This window comes from Acinonyx jubatus, chromosome C2 (assembly GCF_027475565.1).
Source record: "Acinonyx jubatus isolate Ajub_Pintada_27869175 chromosome C2, VMU_Ajub_asm_v1.0, whole genome shotgun sequence".
Classification (NCBI taxonomy): Eukaryota; Metazoa; Chordata; class Mammalia; order Carnivora; family Felidae; genus Acinonyx; species Acinonyx jubatus.
Genome location: NC_069384.1, coordinates 137,693,419 through 137,715,375, shown reverse-complemented (window position 1 = coordinate 137,715,375; position 21,957 = coordinate 137,693,419). Strand labels below are relative to the sequence as shown.

At 37.9% G+C, this 21,957-nt stretch overlaps 1 protein-coding gene across 7 annotated transcripts in view; it reads right to left on the bottom strand.

The window, feature by feature from the left end:
- UBE2E2 (ubiquitin conjugating enzyme E2 E2) overlaps window positions 1-21,957 on the bottom strand; it is a 371,623-nt gene that overhangs the window by 136,728 nt on the left and 212,938 nt on the right. The window contains exon 4 of one of the 7 annotated variants that reach the window (XM_027040964.2): window positions 4,654-4,783. The exons of the other annotated variants lie outside the window; for them this stretch is intronic. Within the exon in view, the coding sequence (XP_026896765.1) occupies window positions 4,654-4,783 (130 nt within the window). The remainder of the gene's footprint in view (window positions 1-4,653; window positions 4,784-21,957) is intronic. 7 annotated transcript variants of the gene reach the window in all.

Genomic DNA, 21,957 nt, shown 5'->3' with positions numbered 1-21,957 from the left:
TGACGCGGGGCTCGAACTCACGGACCGCGAGATCGTGACCTGGCTGAAGTCAGACGCTTTAACCGACTGCGCCACCCAGGCGCCCCGGTGTTCATCTTCTTTAAAAAGTAGCCAGCAACTATGTAATGAGCTCAGGAAGGGGTTCCTACCTATTCAAGGTATTAACATCTTAACACATAAGAGATATTTCCTGGGCCAATGTGCAAATACATCCTGAAAAGAAAGCAGTAATATTTTGCCCTAGAAAGTTCTGTTGATTGCAAAGGATTAGGAAAATCTATAATGATCTATAGATTTCATCATAGATACGATGAAATCTATAGATTTCACCTATAATGAAAAATGTATTTATTGTTTGCTTTACAATGTACTTTTTATATGTAACATCTTGATTTATACTTTATTAGGATCTTCAATGATTCCCTTTCCAAACTGAGAAAAGCATATAAAGAGATTTTTTAAATTTATTTTCTTATTAAAAAATTTTTTTTAAATGTTTATTTCTGAGACAGAGACAGGGCATGAGTGGGGGAGGAGCAGAGAGAGAGAGGGAGACACTGAATCAGAAGCAGGCTCCAAGCTCTGAGCTGTCAGCACAGAGCCCGAAGTGGGGCCAGGCCAAACTCACAAACCATGAGATCATGACCTGAGCCAAAGTCAGTGGCTCAACCGAATGAGCCACCCAGGCACCCCATAAAGAGATTTTTTTTAAAATCCCCTAACTATATAGTTCTATGTATCTAAGTTCTAGTCTTCTAAAATTTGAACCACTTTTACATGAGAAGGGGATATATAGAAAATGTGCCAAAACTTTAGTCTTGGTTTTTCTTTTGTTAATACTTTAGATACTTGTTCTAACTCTTTAAACCAGATTCATACCAACTCTCTTTTTAAAAATAGGTTAACAATATAAAGCATGTTCTCTTTTTGCTCACTATGGAAAGCAGAAACAAACTGAGAGCTTGAGAACGTATTGTTTCCAACAGAAACGGATGAATTAAAAAGTCTGTGTTCATTTTAACAAAAATTCATTAGTTTTAATAACATGTTGAAAATACCACAACCAGATTGATTTAACTGACACATTTAAAATGTACATGATAAAGCAGGATACTCTATACCAAAGGTAGCAGTTACTAGTTACAGAAAGATCCAAACTTAGACACTTAAGTCTTAGGTATACTCCAGTTCCTTTCCCAATGGGAAATGGTGCAAAATTATTTTACTTATCATTTCTTCTGTACAGTAGTTACTTTTCTAAATATGCTATTTTTAAAAAATGGGACATATGGTTTAAGCAGTACAAGTGCACTTATGGGGAAAACAGAACGAAATATCAGAAAGATGGCTTGTTCTGGGAAATCCAGGATGTATAGTTGTTACTTGAACAAAGGGGTATGCTATGTGCTGTAGACAACAGAACCCATTGGCATGAAAAGAATTTAAGGCTATCTGTTGGATCATAGGCATTTTGGGATAAATTATGATCCTTTAAAAGTTTTCTTCTTCCTTATTGTCCTTACCAGATCTCTAGCTATACACTGCCTTTTAAAAAATGACAGCAATAACATCATTTTCCCCTTAGACCCATCTGTGACCAACACAGAATTGCATAGTAGCAATTCAACCACCTAAGATAACATGAATTGCCTGGCCTAATAAAGATTATAACTAGATCAAGACAGGGTGTCAATCTAAACCAATAATCTAAAGCTAAATTTTAATTGGTCAATGAGTACTAACATGTGTAATTCCCTTATTTTGCAAACATGACTTTACCCTCAAATTTCTACAGTATGACAAAATCTTCATAGTGATGTGAAAAATATATATTCTTAGCAAGAAAGCACTGCCTTCCAAATCCAAATAATTTGTCAGAGCCAACAGAGGATTGCCAATCAGTTCACAAGTGTATACAATAACAGAAAAAGAATGACTCTATAAGAATTGCACCTGTTTATGATTTGAATTCCCTTAAAGCATTTCAATTCTGTCTCTTACTGACAATTAAAGGCATGACCTTAAATACTTGCAGCAGTTAGATATATCATGTCGTTGAATGTGTTAATCCATCAATGGGTATATGATATTTAAACAATGAGTGGACAAACCAATATATTCCATTTGCAACAATTTCTGAACTATGCAACATACTCCATCTTTTTTCTTCCCTGTTTTTAGCGAAAGAAATACTTCCCAAACTTCACAAAAACACCTCAAAGAAATGTTGATAATTCACAATCAACCTTTCCTATATTTCAGTTTTAACAATTACATATCCATAATTTAATGTCCAGGAAGAATAACATTACAGGCATATGGTAAAAGAAAACACTCTAATACGCGTATGGTAAAACAACACTGAAATAATTTCGCAAAATAATATGTCATATATTACTCTAAGTTCCTTAAAAACTTATTCTCATTAAAACTTTGCCTTTATGACATAACCAGCCACATCCATCTCCCCTTACTCTTATGCAATGCTCACTTTTTTCATTTTTAGTCACTACCTTAAGTACAAATAAATTTTTTAAAACCCCACTAACATAGATGCTTCTTGTCAAGAGAATATGAACACATTCCTCACTCAACAAAATAATTAACCACTGTATGAAATAAAGTCTGAATCACTGTTACAGAAATAAAGCATACTTCTGTATTTTTCAAGGTGTAAAAGTAATTTATCACCATGGTATTACTTTATTTTGGATTTCTTATACTGGTTAGTTTGTACTGCTACACTGACAGCAGAAAATCTGTATCTTCCACGGCATAATCAAGACTCCTAAAAAGGTAACATAGTGTTGGGGCACCTGGGTGGCTTAGTCAGTTAAGTGTCTGACTCTGGTTTTGGCTTAGGTCATGATCTCCCGGTTTGTGGGTTGGAGCCCCATATCGGGCTCAGCACTGCTGGTGTGGAGCCTGCTTCGGATTCCTCTCTCTGTCTCTCTCTGTCTCTGTCTCTCAAAAATAAATAAACTAAAAAAAAAAAAAAGTAACATAAGTGTGGTTAAAAGCACTGACTTGCTGGGTTCAAATCCTGGTACTGCCACTAAGTAACCCTGGCTGAATTATTCTTTATTCGATGCCTCAGCCTTCTAATTTGTAAAATTATAACAGCACTTCTCAGGGATATTTTGAAGATGACATGTAGTGATACTTATGTAAGTACTACTAATTACTGAGCTGGTAATTCTTATTTTGCACAGATACAAATGGATACCACGACAAAATCTGATGAAACGATTTTTAAAAATAAACTTCAGTGGCACCTGGGTAGCTGAGTCAGTCAAGCATCTGATTCTTGATTTTGGCTCAGGTGATCTCACCTGAGATTCTTGATTTTGGCTCAGTCTTGTGAGACTGAGCCCCATGCCGGCCTCTTTGCTAGGTGTGAAACCTGCTTGGGATTTTCTTTCTCCTTCTCTCTCTGCCCTTCCCCTCCCCCTCAAAATAAATAGATAAACTTAAAAAACATTAGTAAGCTTCAAAAAATTTTAGAATCATTTTAGATTTACAGAAATATTACAAAGACAGTACAGAGAGTTCCCATACACCCCTCGCTCCCCACAATTTCTCTTATTAGCATCTTACGACATAAGCAATTTTTAATGATTGCCCAATAGTGGAAGGACATCTACCCTCAGTAGTAAACCTAAAAATATAGTTAATCTGTAATTTCAATAACCTATCTACCAGATCCAAACTTTGAAACATATTAAGTACTGCATTATAATGAATAAATGCTGAATTTAATGTTTTGGTAATAGCACTGCATGCACTATACTAATGTAGGATATTTTATTGTCTCATTAAAAAGGAATAATAAAATGGAAAAGTTATTTTAATGTGTATAATTACTTCTACATATATAGTGAAGTTCCAAATTAAAACATGTAAAGAAGCAAATAAAGCTAGGATGTTTAAATTGATATTACTTTGTAATTTTAAGGTTGAATAAATTTTCTTAATATCATAAAGTAATTAAAACTACAGAAGGGCAATATGGGTGAATAAGTTTCAAAGTAAGAATTTTTAATTTAAGTATTTTCTTACTTTTAGAGAATTATATTTACAAAAATATAAAACAAGGAAAAATTTTCTGGGTTATTAAAGAAACAGAGGTAAAGGGGAACATTTGTAGAAATATTCAAAAAGGCTGGACACCTGAGGCACACAGCATTCAATCTACGCATTCACTGTTCATTTTAGTAGCCACTGGTCATATGTGGAGAATTAAATTTAAATTAATTAAAATGAGATAAAACTGGAAATTAAATTCTTCATTTGCACTATATTTCAAGTACTCAGCAGCAGTATGTGGTTGGTGGGTAGTGTATTGGCAAGGGCATACAGAGAACATTCCCACCACTGCAGAAAGTTCTGTTCAACAGTATTGCTTGTTCTACACAAGGAACCAAGTGTTTCACTAATCACACCTGAGTCTTAACCAATAGTCTTAATCTCTTATCCAAACAAGTTCTTTTGATTACACTTGGAAAAACGAAGCAGAACAGTAAAAAGAGGCTTATATCTCCTGTACTGAATGTTTAAGAGAAACAGGAAGAGGTTCTGGCCATTTCTCACAGACAAATGGCCACCAAGAAATGGAAAACTTGCTGAGGTCCTCAAAGCCATTGCTGTACTCACGTGGTAGGGTAGCAGTGGGCCAGGTGGCCAGGAGGACTCCTCTTCAGGGGTACATTTCCTCACTAGGGGAGGGGTCCCCATGTGGGGCCTTCGCACTGGTGGGACCTTCCCCATTACGGGGCTGGGGTTCCTGCCAGTGAAAAATGGGAAATTTCATTGTTAGCCAACTTTGAATCTTTCCCTTTTTGAGATATTAAAAACACTGCTTACTGGATTATTTAGTTAATTCAAAACAGGGTTATATGAGATAAACTCTTAGAACTGGTTAACCATGATGAGTGACGGATTCTACCTGCCCCTCAGTCTCCCAGGACACGACCTGCCGCATTATTGAAACTATCAGAATCTTAGATCTAGTCACATAATGAGAAGATTAGATTGAACCAGATAAATGGTTTTCCCAATCAATGTTAAAACCTGTCTTTTAATTACCAGTAATGGGCAGTGGTGAAAAGAGAAAATATAATCATATGTAACAAAAACCTGACAAAGTTCCACAGCTCCTCATTTTCACCCCATCCAAACTTTAAAAATTAGAGTTGAAAACGGGAAGCAAATGTTTGAATTCCATCCACTTACTTCTCCTGACCATTCTATGATTTGGTATTATTAAATGGTGATAAATGGCCAAGGGTGATTAATGGTCTTTGAAATGGTCAAGAGAAACTGGGATCTGTTGAGGTGTTTTTTTCAAACAAATTTTAAGAAATCCATGTAAGCAGTTTGTAAAGATCTACAAATGTGGCTAACAATAAAAATCCCCCATGAATGCTTTCATTCAACAAATGCTTTCTATTTGTTCAAGATGAGCGCTTTCATTGTTTTAATCACAATTTACACAACTGCAACAAAATATTTTTGCTGACATTTCAAACTCTGTAATATTATTAACCCAAATTCGTCCAGTTTAAATTATTTTTGCCAGTGTGTTTTATAATGGCATACCTTTGGGCAGTAAGGTAAGGGGCCCAATTCAACAGAACACTATGGATTCTTTGGGAAGATAACATCACACTTCTATAAAGCACTGAAAAGAAGGGAAAATGCAAGTTTGTGGTGAACTCTGAGAAGATGCAGGAGGAAGTAAATGCATGGAGTTGTGCACTGAAAGATTTTCCCAAAGGTACCAGACCCTGGTTCTGCCAGACTTAGTTTCCTAATCTCTCGAGTTGCAACTTTTGCCTCTAATCCCTTATAATTACCTGGGCTCCCGGACAACAATTTAGAGATCAGGTTATTAAAAACTGCACTTCTCTGTCTATACACGATGTCCCCCGCTCATGCTCTGTCTTACTCTCTCTCAAAAATAAACATTAAAAAAATTTTTTTAAAAAGGCGGGGGGGTGCCTGGGTGGCTCAGTCGGTTGGGCATCCGACTTCAGCTCAGGTCATGTTCTCACGGTTCGTTGTTCGAGCCCCGTGTCGGGCTCTCTGCTGACAGCTCAGAGCCTGGAGCATGCTTCCGATTCTGTGTCTCCCTCTCTCTGGCCCTCCCCTGCTCATGCTCTGTCTCACTCCCTCTCAAAAATAAATAAACATTAAAAAAAAATTTACAACTACACAGAGGATGGGGGATGGAGAAAGGAAGCAGAAGCATTTGAATATAAATGATAAACCTTGAAATTTGTAACAGAAATGCATTTCAGATAGTTAGAAAGTATCTGGAATCCAACGACATAATATTACCTGTAAGTCTGAATACTTTCCATAAGAAGAACTACTATCATTCTTGATTAGTTTTCTATCAGAATCCTTATGGTAGGTCATGCATAAAAAATATTAATTTCGTAAACTATTCCTAAGTGAATTCAAAATCTTAATTACAGTGGATAAACTAAGTTTACCTAAGCTGTTGTGAGACAAAGTGAGGTTGTAAAAATTTAAATTTTGACACAATCTGTATGAAAAATAGTTCCAGACTATATGGTCAAACAGAAACACTGTCAAAGACATAAATATTAAGATCTATATTAAATAGCAAAGGCAGGCATGCCTTTTAGGAGTTGACCAAAGTTCCCAGGAGGGGGACTGAAATGCTTCATGACTAGAGCTTCATTCTGGAAAGATTATGAGGTCACTGACCCAGACAGATTCAATCAAATTAAATTCTGCTGGACTTCCTGTCTACCCAGAAACACCCTAATATTCACAGATAAGAACTTCTTCACAATGGCTTATCTATTCGGAAAAAAATGACTTCCCTAAAAAGAATGATTTTTAAAAACAGAAACTTACTGTTCCGAATATTGATTTAATATTCACTTTGCTATATAATCAGTTTTTCTGTAACCTTTCTTCAAGTTATAAGATTCAAGAACAGAACAGCAATGTCTAAAAACTACATATAATGCTCTGTTTCCCAATTCTAAGATAAAATTATAAAACATATTACCACAAGGATAGCTGAAGCTGCCACGTGTGGTGGTGGTGGTGATTTCCCACAGCCCAAAGGCATCTGGCGGAGAGGGGTTCTCCTCACCACACCTCATATCCAGTGCAAGGCTGCTCTGGAATGTCTCTTTCTACTCCACGCAAGATGCCATATATGTTAATGGAGGCCCTGAAGACAACTGTATAATACCCTATTTCATTCACTATAAAATGATGATGCACTATTATTTTATGAACCATTAAGAAAAAAATTGCCAAATTAAACTATAACTAAGTGATTTCTTAAAACATAAAAATTATTTTACACTTACTGAATGGGCTCTCATGACAAGTACAATGGTGATATATGATAATTATCACTGGAGCACAAATAAAAAGACTATGTGAGCAAAAAATTATTACTAAAGCTTCTTTACATTCAGATTTCCAATCTCCTGCACCACTTTTCAGCTCAGAGATGACAGTTTTCCCACAAAATACAGTCCTGTGTACCATTAGGAGCATTGTTGGTGCAGTGTACCTTGACATGTTGCTCCACTTCTGCTTCTGGAATTTTCTTCCAAGCTGCAGACTTTTTTTGCAAGTGTTTTTGTGAATGCACAGGCACTAACAACTAAGTCACAACAGCCAGCTGGCCAAAAGCAAAGATAAAAGAAGTGTTAAAATATGAGAGGGGTGGGAGAAGGAAGGCTTCCTAGAATTGCTGAGCTAGAGTAACAGTGCTCCCAAAGTCCGTAAACGCTTCTCTTTCACTTTCTGTCATCCATCCGACAATTCACTCCCCAAATAGTTATTAATCTCCTAATATATAAGGCAGATACTAAGCTAGGGCTAGAGCGGTGTACAAAGCAGGTAATGATACTACCCTCACGGAACTTATGAGCAGGTTAGCATACAAAATTTATACGAAACTACAATTGTTGTAATATTATAAAAAAGAAGCACATGGTGAAAAATAACATATATGACTAATTTGACCCTGTCAAGGAGGACAGACAGTACCTAAGGAGAGAAAGAGGAGAGAGAAATATGTCAGGCAGAGAAAAGAGCAAGTGTAAGGCAGGAGAGAGCAAGGAACTTTTTTCACATGGGTAATAGTACTGGGAAAAGGAAAACTCCAGACTTTTTGAGGACTATCACATTAGAGTTCCAAACTATACCCATATTGGGGCATCTGAAATGCCACTATATTCCTCTGATTAGAATGCAGGTGTATGGAGGCTAGGTAATTCCTCAAGTGTTGGCTCAGGTCCAATGGGATCTATAGACCTCCCATGGAGTTATTTCTTGACTTCAAGTGTATAACTGGGAAACCCTCACGCTGGCTCTCTGACATTGGGATAAGTGTCATTTTTGTAAGAAGAGTGGAGCAAACCCTTGAAACTTTCCCCTACAACTCCATCTTCAGTCTAGATATAGTAAATCAAAAGCAATACCGTATACTGGGAAGAAGTGCAGAGATTAGCAGCACTATCAGAGACATACAGATGCAGGAGTGGTGGTCCTTAATTATATACCCTTTCTATACTTATAATGATCCTGCAGAAAAAAAACAGATGATGGATCACTGAAACCTTAAACTGGTGGAAGTCCCAATAGCGGCTGTCATGCTAAGTATGACATTATACGGCTTCTGGCATTTGGTATTCAGCTATTTGTGGAGTGAGTACTTTCTTCTCAGAGCCCATAGAAGGGTGGATCAAAAGCAGATTCCTGGTACAGACTGGATACTACCCTGCCCCAGGGCAACGGTAACTCTCCTGATCTCCCTCAACATTTAGTCTGCACGGACCTGGATCATCTTCACATTCCACAGAATGTGACTCTAATCCATTATATTGATGACACCATACTAACTGGATCTGTAAAGCAAGAAATGGAAAAGAATCCTGGTTGACCTAGTAAAACGCACACCAGACACCTCACAAAAAATAGGAGATACCGCACACTGCTTATGTTTTTAAGAACTCAAGGGCTCTGAGACATGCTAAGAACATCCTCTATCAGGTAAAAAAACATCTCGCTTTTCTCAGCACCTACTGCTAAGAAAAAGGTAGACCTCACTGGGTTCTGGAGACAATATATTCCATATTTCATAACACTGCTTTGACTCGTTTATCAGAGACGCAGTGGCTGCCTGTTCCAAGAGTGACCCAGAACTATGCAAAAGACTACGTAGCAGGTCCAGGCTGTGGTGCATCTGTGCCAGTGGATCTGAGGGTGCAGGACCTGTCCCTGATAGAAAAGGAGTCTGTGGAGTCTCTTGCAAGTGCCAAAAGAGAAGCCACAGTGCAGAACCCTGGGGTTCTGTGGCAGAAAACAGAGGACCCTAATGAAATTTTTATGCCTGACCATGGGTCAACAAAGGACCCTAGGACCGGAAGTACTCACTGAGACATAAAGTTAGATGGGCACAGAAACAACCTGCTATATGATGGAAAGGACTTATTTGGATTAGGCCCAAGTATACTCAGAAAGCATGAGTAAATTACATTTCCAGGTAACCCAGACTCCCAGGTGATAAATGTCTCTTTCTCTCATGACCAACTGACAGAAAGAAAAGGAATTTGACAATGGACTACCGCTACACTGCAGTCTTATTCAGGAGTGGACATAAACGACTGTGGCAGAGGAAGTCTGGCCGGGGAGAACAGCTGGAGCAGTGCATTTGGTCATCCATTTCAAATGGAGGGAGAAACGGCCTCAACCACACACATCTTGACTCGTGGGCCGTAGCAAATGGCTCAACTGCTGATCGGGGCCTAGAAAACAGCGGTGAAAGGCAGTATGATAAGGAGGTCTGGGAAAGATGGACTGGACACAAATGAGGCGCAGTTTTGTATCTCACATTCGTGCCCACCAGGAAGCATCTACCAAAATGTCAATGTGTATTGTCAAAGGTCAACAAAAGGTGAACAGGATGAGTCATTCTATGGGTGTCAGCCAGCCTCCCAGTTAGGTCACCAAAGAGTTGACACAACGAGCCCATGAATAAAATGGCTATGGTGCTTCTGCTCACCGATGCTGAAAAAAGTTACTGCTACTGCTAAATGCTTTAACCTGCCAGCAACAGATACAGTGTCAAGCTCTCAATGTGCCACAATTACTTAAGACCAGTCAATCACTGGGTGTAAGACTGAGTACATGGGAAGGGGCAATGATTTATTTTACTAAAATTAATACCTACTCTGGATATGAGTTTTGTTTCTAGCTCCCAATACTTTTGCTACCACCACTATCCCAAGGCTTATAAAATACCTGATCTATCAATATGATATCCCACAAAACCCTACTTTAGGCCAAGGACCCATTTTATAACAAAGAAATGTGACAATGGGTACATAACCTTAGAATCCATTGTTCTAACCATGACTCTACCCACAGAGAAATAGCTGGCCTTACAGGCAGGTAGAATAGCCTATTAAAAAGTCAGGGGGTGCCTGGGTGGCTCAGCAGGTTAAGCATCTGACTTCGGCTCAGATCCTCATCTCACGGTTCATGGGTTCGAGCCTCGCGTGGGGCTCTGTGCTAACAGCTCAGAGCCTGGAGCCTGCTTTGGATTCTGTGTGTGTCTCCCTCTCTCTCTGCCCCTCCCCACTTTGGGCTCTGTCTCTGTCTCTCAAAGAAAAAAAAAAAAAAAGAAACAAAGAATCAACTGTTAAAAAATAAAAGTCAGCTAAAGAGAAATCTTAAAGATAACTCCCAACTCCAGATGTGGCATATACGCTGAAGCAATGCTTTCAAGGTATGGTCTGTTACCAACAGCTAGAATACTTAGGTCTGGGAACCAAAGGATGAAAGTAGGATTAGCTTCTGTCATCATCATTCCCAGTGGACCCACTTGCAGAATTTGTGTTTCCCTTCCATGAAACTTCAGTATTTGCTAAGTTAGAAGTCCTGATACCCAGGCTGGTTTGGGGAGGTAACTGTTTCATCCAGAGGACACAAAAGAGTTACATTAAATGTAAATCTCTGACTACCTTCTGGTCACTGTGGGCTTCTCATGTCTGTATACCCGGGAGAAAAAGGGAGTCAGTCTACTTTTGGGGATACTCAACACTGATCGTTATGAGAAGCAAAGACTATGGCTACGAAGTGAGGGAGGGAGAAATATGTCCAGAACTTGGGGGATTTCATCAGAAATCTCTTGGTGCTTCCATGGCCAGTGGTAACAGTCAATGGGAAATTCCAGCATGACTCAATAAGAAAAAGGCAACTAAGGCTCAGACATTTGAGGGAAGTCTGGGTCATTTCAGCAGGCAAGGAACTCAAATCAGGCAAAAACATTTGCCACTGATGAAGAAAATGTAGACCGGGTAAAAGAAGGAGATGATGAGTATCACTTACAGTTTCAGGGTCAGTTGCAGCAGTAGGGACTGTAGTAGTTAGTTTCTCTTAGCTCTCTTGCCTTAAGTCTTTTGCCATAGGATTAAAGCAAGGCTTCACCTTAAAAGGGACTCAGTTACTGATTGCTCTTGTATCTCTGATCTCAGGGAGGCAGTGAGGCCCCATATCGTAGTATGGAAGCTAGGTATAATTTAGGGCACGAGTGATCTGAGTGGTAAAAGGGGTATATTACACTGGACACCTTGTCTGTACCACTTTAGATTCTCTCAATTTCACTTGCGTCTTATTTCAGCTCTTTCATCAGTACTAACTTCACAAAGGTATAATGTGACAGCACCTTGCCTCATCTGTGGGCAGCTCTTGCCTCTCACTCCAAGGCATCTTTGTTGACATTGATCCCCACTTGCAAGTGGATCCCCACTTGCACATCACCCCATTAACTACTGGGGGACTTGGGGAAGTTAATATATTGTAGGGAAAATCTTGACCAGTTAGAACTAGTGGAAAAAGTCTTCCTCCTTTCTCCTCTCACAATGCACAATCTTAAGACAGTTTACCTTATTTCTCAGGGGTATGGTCCTCCAGGATTGGGCAGTGCCAGGCAACTCAACAGCTTATCCATGTATTGACTCTCCCTGCTACCAAACTACATTCTTCTTGCCCCTCTACTTGCTGAGGTTATAGCCCCTAACAAAGTAACAGCACATAGTCCCCTGCTTCAGATTCTTCTTTCTGAGGAAACTAAGACAAACCTCAGAGTATGTGGTGTCGTTATGATGTCCAAGTGGTCATTCCTCTAGTGCTCAGAGGTGGTAAGTGAAACCACAGGCAGAGATGAGATCACTCAGAGAGGGAGAGAGAGTGAGAGAAGAGGACCTAACAACTGACGAATGAATGGCCATGAGGAAGATAATGGCTAGAAAAGATGACTGGCGACGGGCAGGAGAGGTGGGTGGAAACCTAGAAAGTATTGTTACTGTAAGGGAGTTTAGCAGAGCACACAGATAATACACATCCAAGGAGCTGTTGCTTTCTTATTACTAAATTTGGTTACATTTTGATTGCTGTGGATATTTGATATGATGCATTGTCAAAGAAAATTAAGTAATATGCAAATAGAAGTGTGGTGGAGGAAGTTTTTTCAAACCACATTCCTCTGAGGGGAAACCCCAGGCAAACTGAGCAAGAGTGATGTAATTTGTAACCAGTAACCAGACCTTCTCCTTTGTGCCTCCCTGGAGGGCAAACTGGTGGTAGATACGGACTGACGAGAGAATGATCTGGTGGCTAAGCTATTAATTTATGAATTGTGACCTTTTAAAGATCTCTTTGGATAAAAAAAAAGCTCAGATATCAAAAAATAAAAGAAAAAAGGCTCATAAAACATGCTTTTGTAAGGAGATATTGTAGAAAAAAACACAGAAAGCTCAGCACCCTGAGTAAGGCAACTTCAGTTTAGTAAACTCAAAACTATTTCACAGCAAATTTTTCTTCCTTACATTCAGGAGGGCACAAGCGTTCATAAAAATGCTCTATATACCTTTATGAACACTTAGGATCAGAAAATAAATCTTCCTTAATACTGAGAATTTACCACTTAGGCTAAAAAGTATGGAATACTGTTATAAGAAGCTACATAATCTTTACAGATTTTTAAAGATTGATTGTATATATCTATCATTTATGGAATTTTTTTATTTTTTTATTTGTAAATGTTTATTTATTTTGAGAAAGAGCGAGAGCGGAGGGGGGAGTGGGGGGAGGGGAAATCAGGTCGCGAGAGAATCCTAAGCAGGCTCTGCGCTCTTAGCACAGAGCCTGATGCAGGGCTTGAACTCACAAACCATGAGATAATGACTTGAGCTGAAATCAAGAGTTGGACATTGAACTGACTGAGCCACCCAGGTGCCCCCATAATTGAACTTTTTACAATTTATAGAAATGTTTTGGCATTCTTCCTTAGTTCATTCAAATTTCTTTCAGTTTATTAAGTTCAGTGTAAAAAAAAAAAGAATCATTCTGCCTGACTTCACTCTGATTTCCTGTCTGTTTCATTCAGTATTACTAGTCTCATTGATATTAAAGTCTAAGGAGTGTAATGATAGTCCAGATTTTATTAAAATACACTTATTTTGTTCTTTCAACTTCCAGACAGGTTTTATTCTCACAGCATGCATTACATAGGTCACATTTAAATCTAAAGTTATAATTAACAATGTAAAAGTGAGAGAACTAAAATCTAAATTTCTAACAATATGAACACTGAGGAGCTTCAATTTAAATCACAAATCAGTGCTTTATAATAACATTCTTTAAGTTTTTAAATAAATATGAAATGTTCTTGAACATAAGTGTCACAGTAATTGTAAATATAAGTGTTTCAGAGGACCCAAGTGGAGAGTTTCATATTCTGTCACCGCCTTTGGTAATTAAAAAACATGACATATTTAAAATCTTTAGTTCATAATAGTGCCTCAAGCATTGTACAGTTAACAACCGCCTTTCAAAAATAATAGCATAAAGCTACTACAATGAACACATTATAACTTCAAAATATGACAGAATCGATGATACCTGTTGGCGATGTCGGGAGACCTGCTCTGGCCACACAAGCGTTACAATCAAGCTAGTGGGCTCCTCTAATAAGATCTGCTTCTTTGCAGGAACCCCACCGTTTGTCTCCTTCCTCAGAGACAGTGGCATCAAGCTTTCCTTCCCCAATTTTCTGATTCATGCTCAAGTACATGGATGGTATTCCAACAATTCTAATTCAATGACAGGCACAACAGCTGCCTGCCAACACCAGAGTGGATTTAGTTTTCATGTGATGCCTTAGAATACCCAACTGATGCAATACCAGGTGAAATGACTTCAGAGATTTTTTAAAAGTTGGCCTTAAAACCCCAGCATTTGTACCCTACAGCTCAGTACCCAAACAATCCATTCTCTCTACAATTCTAAGTAAATGTCAGCAGCTAGGGTTTTTTTTTTTTTAAATAGCCTTTAGGTGTTTCAAATTTCCTGTGCTTGTTTCAGCAGACTTCTGACCTGCCTAACAATAAGCAAGTCACTTAGGATTTAAATACCCAGCTATACTGCTGGGAGTCAATAAGAGCCAGATCTAGGAAGAGCAGGAAAGGAACTCGGAGGGGACAAAGTGGTAGGAAATGTCTTCCGAACACTCCCTTCCCATTTAAAAAAATCTAAGTCAAGCAATAAGTCAACTCTTTATAGTTCCTTAAAACCTGAACACTATTCTCCGGACAGTAAAATTTATAAGTAGTATACAAATCAACTAGACTGAAATGTTTACGTTGATCTGTTTTTTATCCTTTATCTCAGTATCTTGCCTGATGGCTCTATATTTCAAAGCTCTGACAGAATTGTTTGATTGGTATGATCTGTGACTACTTCCTTTGTAACAAAAAATAACGTTTTCTCCTTTAAAAATTTTTATTATTTTTTTTTAAGTAAGCTCTACCCCCAACACGAGGCTTGAACTCATGACCAAGAGTTGCTCGCTCTACCAACCAAGCCAGCCACGTGCCCCCAGTTTTCTCTTTTGATGCTAAAATATTTCTGTTCGGAAAGCATGATCCTTGGTTTGTTCAGACTTTGAGGCGCAAATGTTATAGATAATGCAGGTCATTATTTTGCATCTTATTAAATATTCATTTTAAAAAACTGTAAGAATTTCTAGTATTAATAAATATAACTTTCCTGGTTCCACTGGAGGCTCATTCAGACAGACTGTTGAGATCAGGCAGGTTTCATGGCCATGGAAACTTGGATTGTGCATGTTAAACACGAACTGGGCTAATCACTGAGAGAGCTACGGTACTTGAGTTATACATCTGGATTACGGGATGGGGTGGGCAATATAATGCATTTTGGATGAAAGTGTTACTCTACTAAAACACAGTAAAATTATGTGTATCTTCCCCTTTTTCAAAAGGTGGTGTCACATGACGGGGGCTTCAAACTGCTTGAGAGGAGGGGTAGGGACAGCTGTTAAGAGGCTAGGATACAGAATGTTCATTTTAAGACTAAAACTCAGTCCTGATCTCCTGAGATTCCCTCTCATGATCTCTGGGACGTTAGAGGCTTTGGGCAGCTAGCCGACACTAGGGGTCACTGAAAATTCTAATTTCATCCCCCAGATCTACCTTCATTTATCCAAGCATTTATCCATGAGAATCCCGAGCATAATTCCAGGGTTCAGATCCAGAAGGGAGAGGTGCCTCTGGGCACAATACCTCCTGGCTAGGACATACACTCTGTATCCCTTTAGTTCTTAGATTCCTGGCATTTGCCAAGTAACAATATATGATAACGAGTCAGTAAGGAATTCAGTTTCATGGCTTCCTTCTACAGTGTACCCGAGGTGACAGGGTCTCCTGTTTTCCATAGAGGTATCCTATAAACACAACAGCCTATTTCTTATTATTTTTTTTAATCACATACAAAAAATAAAACATCTCATAAACTCAATGTCAAGAAATAGAAAATATTTCTTTTGATCAACCTATTTATAAGTGTTATTGAGTTCATATTCCAAATCGCATACTCTGATTTCTTTGTTGACAAAAATAATCTCACAATTATTGGAGGAAAAATCTAACAATATTCACATTTTCCTTAAAATGAAGACAAAAATAGCTAGCCAGTATATGGTAAGTATTCAAACATACTTGCAAGAAGTTACAAACCATACAAAAACACTGAGATGTGGTTGTTTGAAAATCTGTACCTCTGGTGGTAACTGTGACAACATACACCTACAGTCATTCTGATTCTTTTATGGTTTCAATCTGAGCACAGATGAAACCAAATATTTCAATTTGTGAACTATGTTAAATTTCTCCTTTCCATTTACATGTGGTATGGGCCACATGGAACAGTATCTAACTTCATAAGTATTTCAAGAATATATCAGGTTTGTGATACGTAAAATACAATGAAAAGGAAAATTTTAACACTTTAAATATTACTCAAGTAAAGAGAACATGACTAAGAGCTGAATGACTGCCTGTCACCAACTGCCTATCACTCTCTGCTACAAAATTTACTTAGTACCAACTAATGAAAGATCACAATTGTACAACTACTGAAAGTGTTTGACACATCAAGTTGAAGAGATCTGTCCCTTTTAACTCAAACCTTTTCATACTTAGATTCAAGGAATTTGTAATACCAGACAAAAGACAGAAACATATTATCTAAGTACTACTTCTGCTGATCAATGTTCAAACCTCCCACAGGCTCCTAAATGTCTACAGAATGAGGCCCATGTTCTGGCAGTGGTACCCTAAATCCTCCATAACTTGGGAGGCCTCACGTCTCTTGCTCTGGGACGAGGGAACCTGTTCTCTAGACAATGTGAATTCCTGAACCTTAATGACTCTGTACCTCTACCTGTGTACTTTTTCTTCTTTCCCCCTTTCCTCTTCCTTCTCTCTTTTTCTTTCCTTGCTTTCTTTTTTTACAACCAACCTGGGGCCTGAATTCATGGCCCCAAGATCAAGAGTCGCATGCTTTACCAATTGAGCTGGCCAGGCGCCCCTCTACTTAAGTTCTTGCTGAAGCCTGCAGGGAACACCTTTCTTGCTTCTCTCCACCCATTCAAGTCCCATTGGAATCAATCTTAGATGCTTTAAAGGAACCTGTATGGTTCAGGTTTGTGCTCCCACAGTCATAGCTCAGGGACTGGCATGAAGTGAAGTTCTTCAAATTTCTGTTGAATTAGACAGACTCTATAATTAACTTAGGACTCTATTCACAGTCTGCCCCTCATTGCTCCAACTGGGCCATTTCAGTAACTGATCTTTAGAATTACTGTGCTCATACTGCATCCACTGCCCACAGTGACATCCAGTTACGCTTGTTGCTTTCATGGCATGTCTCTGAGTTTCTCTTACATTGATCAATCACAACATTTATGGATTATACTACTTCTTTTACCCTTCATGGTAACGATGATGATTAGAAATGGACCGTGTTTACTGAGTGCTCACTACATGCCAGGGACTCTTAAAATTATAATTAGCACTTTACATGTGCTATTGCATTTAGTTCTCAATCTATCAAAACATTCCCATTTTACAGATTACCAAACTGTGGCAGAGAAATTAAGTATCTCGGAAAAATCACATAAGTGCTAAGAGGATGACCTGGGAGGCGCTATGCATGAAGAGTCATAAGGGTAGTTTTTGGTAGCATGGTCAAAGAAGTCCTCTCCTTATAAATAACACTTGGGAAGAGAGCTTAAAGAGAAAGAGATAGCTGTGAAGGAAGAGTGTTTCAAGGCAAGGAACAGCAAGGAGAAAGGTCTCAAGATGGGAAAAACCTGGTATAGTTGAGAAGCAGAAGTAAGGCCGATGTGGCCAGAGCCAAGTGAAGAGAGGAAAAACAGCAGAAGATGAGGCTGCATAGGGAGGCAGCGGCTAGCTCATGGGCAGCCTTGTGGGCCAAGCAAGAAGCTCCACACGTACCGATTTTCCTTTACATCGTACAATCCTTATTTTTATTCTCCATAGCAAGAGCCTCAATGGCAGACACCATCTCTGATTTAACGTCTCTTGCAGCAACCAGCCCAAAGTATTCTGCAAAGTACCCTGTGAAGAATCTCCTAACTGGCTTAAAGACTGGGGAGTGTATCACTGTGTGCAGGAGTGGTCGAAAAGATCTAATTTAAGAGAAGCAACTGGAGAAAGGCGGTATCCCAGACTTGTGGTCTACAGCTGCATGGCTGTGGCGGGAGAGCAAAAAAGTTCTTGTAACAGCTACATGGAATATGGAGAAATGATTTTGTTTTGAAAAGGGGAGGTAGAGTTCTTGAAAGAGAAACTTCTCTGTGTGAGGAAGAAAACTCTAAATCAAGATACAATTAGGACTTAGATTTCCTATAAAAGGAAAACAAGTTCTCCAATCCTTTCCCAAGTAAGAGTGTTCCAGTTTTTTATGGGAATAAAGTTACTACAGCATGTGAATTCATAAAAAAAAAAAAAAAAAAAAAAAAAAAAAAAAAAGATTAAGAAATGCCCAGAGAAAGCAAAGTACTTAGTCACCTATAAAATGTTAACATGTGATCCTAGCAAGGGGAAGAAATATCGTCGAATAGCAGAATGCATATGGTCACTGAAATCAGAAAGTCCACGATTAGAATCCCACGTTAGCCACTGTTTTGTTAAGACCTAACATTAAGGTTCAAAATTATGTGATGCCCTGAAATCTGGTAACATCAGGAAGGCCTTGAATAGCCTACCCGTAAGTTGCTCTCTCTACTCTGGTTCTATCTACAAGGGCCCATAACAGACCTTATCAAAGGGCTCACATGTAGTTCCTGCTTTTCCCTGAGTAGCAGGTTTCAGTTTCCTGCGAGCTTGCAGATATATTCGGACAAGCCAATCACATCATTCTGTGGGAACCAGGGGATACACCACTCTCTTAATACTACAAAGCCTGCCTCCCACAGCCTCTGGCTGTTCACTCTATTCATAAGTGCAATTCCCACGTGACCTGCATGGCATGCAGGGTCTTCCTCCCTGAAGCTGTGAGTATATGTGACTAATAAACAGCCGCCAATCTCATCTGACAACTATCGGGTGTTGTGTGTTCAGCCATCCCCACAACCCTATGGCAGGAATCCTTTCCTCATCAAAGGGGTGAAGGGGTGATCAAAACAGCCACTTAACTGGGTGTGTGACTTAGGCCTCAGGCCAAGTCACTTAACGTTTATCTCAGAGCCTTTTATTTTGTAGAATAGGATTAATGATATTTCCTTTGAAACTTGTGAGCACTATGTCCAACAGCTATTATTGTGAACACTGTGCCTAGCAGTGCAGTGCTAGACCCATGGTTGATTCTAAAGCCATCCGCACCCCATCGCTTCCTCGGTACCCCCATGACTTTTACTACTGATTTAAAACTTTTAATTTAAAGTTAGTAACAACTGAGTTTGAAACTATAGATGGGGATATAAATGACAAATTGGCCAGATTTGGTTAAAAAGCAATCTGACTTATTTGTAAGAAATAACATTTCAACTCCAGCTATCACAAAAAGAACTACAAAGCGAATTTATCAAGTTTTTGGCAAATAATGAAAAGTAGACATGAAACTAAGACTGCTTTCAAGATACCAAATAGTAGGTTCAATTGTGTTTTGTGTGAATCTTGATATGCAAATAATGTAGTAATTTACAGTGATAAAAGACCTTCTAATAAGCTAACATTGTGTGTGCAAATGTTTTATTTTTAAACAAATGAAAAAAAAAACCTGGGTGCTTCAGATAAGAGACAAGAGGAAAAATAGAGCTAATAAAGCTTTACTCTGGCAGAATTTCTTCTTCAGATTTTTCTTCTTTATCACATCTCAACTTGTGTAAACACATACCCTAGTGTACCCATGTTTCCTGAATTCAGTAGTATATCCTTATGCCTTTTGATTTTTATGTAAGTACATAATTTATACAAGTTTGCATATTTGTGTATTTGGAGAGGAAGAAGATTATAAAATATACCTTATATATATTCATACTAAAATGAAATTTCAGAATTATAAAAAAAGAGTGGGGAAAGAAACTTAAACAGGATATTGGAAATCCTTTTGGACACGCATGGGGTTATCATTTTGGAGTATGTGTTTTGTACCGAGAATTTTTTGACTTTAGATTTTTTCTAATTTAATAGAGCTGATGCATAATTATCTCATTTGGGGGATGCAAACTTTCTTCTCTTCAGAATTCTAAGTTGATATTGAAATATTACTTATTATTATAAAATCTGAGATAAACCATAATTCAGATTATGTTGCTTAGTAAGCAACTGAATGCCATATTGAGGTATTTTTTAATGTGCCTTTTAAACATGGCTCCTTGGCTACCACATTCAATAAATATTTAAGTATGAGCTTAAAGTGGATTACTGTTAGCATGTTGTAAGAAAATTGCACAGTGATAAAGCTTGTAATAAAAATAAGCAGGACACCCACTGTTCATACACTATAGTTAAGTGTATTAGCTGGTCTCAAAAGCATTAACTTTTACTCAAACAGCAGCAGTATTCTGTCCAATCTATTAGCTTCAGACAGTGCATACTAGCTGCAGGCTATTGGAAATCTTTATGTTTGTATGCTCAAAGAAAATGGTTTTCACTATATTGTAGTTAAATATAACACTGAGGATTTATCTTAAACACAAATGGGGAAAAAAGAGAAAAATTTCTTTTATTCTGATAAACAAGGAAGCTTAAAAAAATTTACCATTTGTATATATGTATCCACACATTTTCAATCTTGAAAAAAAAGGAAAGACATGATTTGTTATAATTAACTTTTCTTAAGGAATATAAATTTAAAAAAGGAGAACACCAATTGGCCAGATTTCTCATTTAGTCTCATTCTGTTAAGTCTATCTTTCCCTTGAGCCAAATAGTTTGGGAATATTAACCAAACACATAACTTCGCTCAGTGTTGAAAAAAATTTTTTTAAGCCATGAAGACAAGCCATTTTCTTGACTCCTTAATATTACAAGGTATTTTTAATATTCAGAGATTACATATTGTGGTTAATTACAGCCAATAAGATGTCATCAGCCTATATAATATATAGGTCTGATCAATGTGTTTTTAAATTTTTCTCAGATGATTTATAGTGCCAAACAATGCTATAAAGTCATATTCATTTACTGTTGACATTAGTCCAGAATTGAAACATCTAATTAATTGTCTGCATTAAATCACACATCAAACAGGATTCCAGCTTCACATAGGATAGGATTCAATCAGCTGACTTTCACAGTTTTTCTTTTTGTAAGGTATAAACGCATGATGATTTTGTTTACTGTCACAAGGGTAGACTAGTTCTTTATAGAGGAGTACATCAATAATATAGCAACTTAGTTGTGGGTATACTTGTGAGAACATTGATTTTGTTTGTTGCACTGCACTATCCCAGGTGCCTGCAACAGTGCCTGGCATATAGGAAATTACATGCAATAATTATTTGTTGAATGAATGACATGTAGGTACAAGTCTTCTACCAAAAAGTCATATTTATTTTTTTGCTTCCATTACCATCACATAAATGAATATATAGGAGTATATATAAAGACATCAAAAGCTGAAAATGTCATGTTTAGTATTTTCAGTTGCAGTGTATTTAAGAACCTTTTTATCATGATAGCAAATAATGTCTACTTTTATAGGACCACATATTTATTATTTTCATTATGAATTTCAAGAAAAAAGCAGAAATCTATGTTATTGCTATCTTGGAATGAATCCAGATGAATCCTAATGAACATATGTAAATATATCTCTATAAGGCTGGGATGGGGAGGAAAGCTGTTTAAAGTATTTAAGTCAACTTTAATGGAATATGAGATATTCAAAATTGAGAAAGCTCCTATTGCAATGGGACATAATAACAGGAAGCATTATACTTAAGTATTAAACTTGTTGGAAAAAGAAAGTAAAGAGAAAAATAGAGCATGTCAGACTTGTGGAGGTTTACAGTGGCAATTTGTCAACAAAAAGTTATAACTGGTATACTGCTGTGTGCAGTTG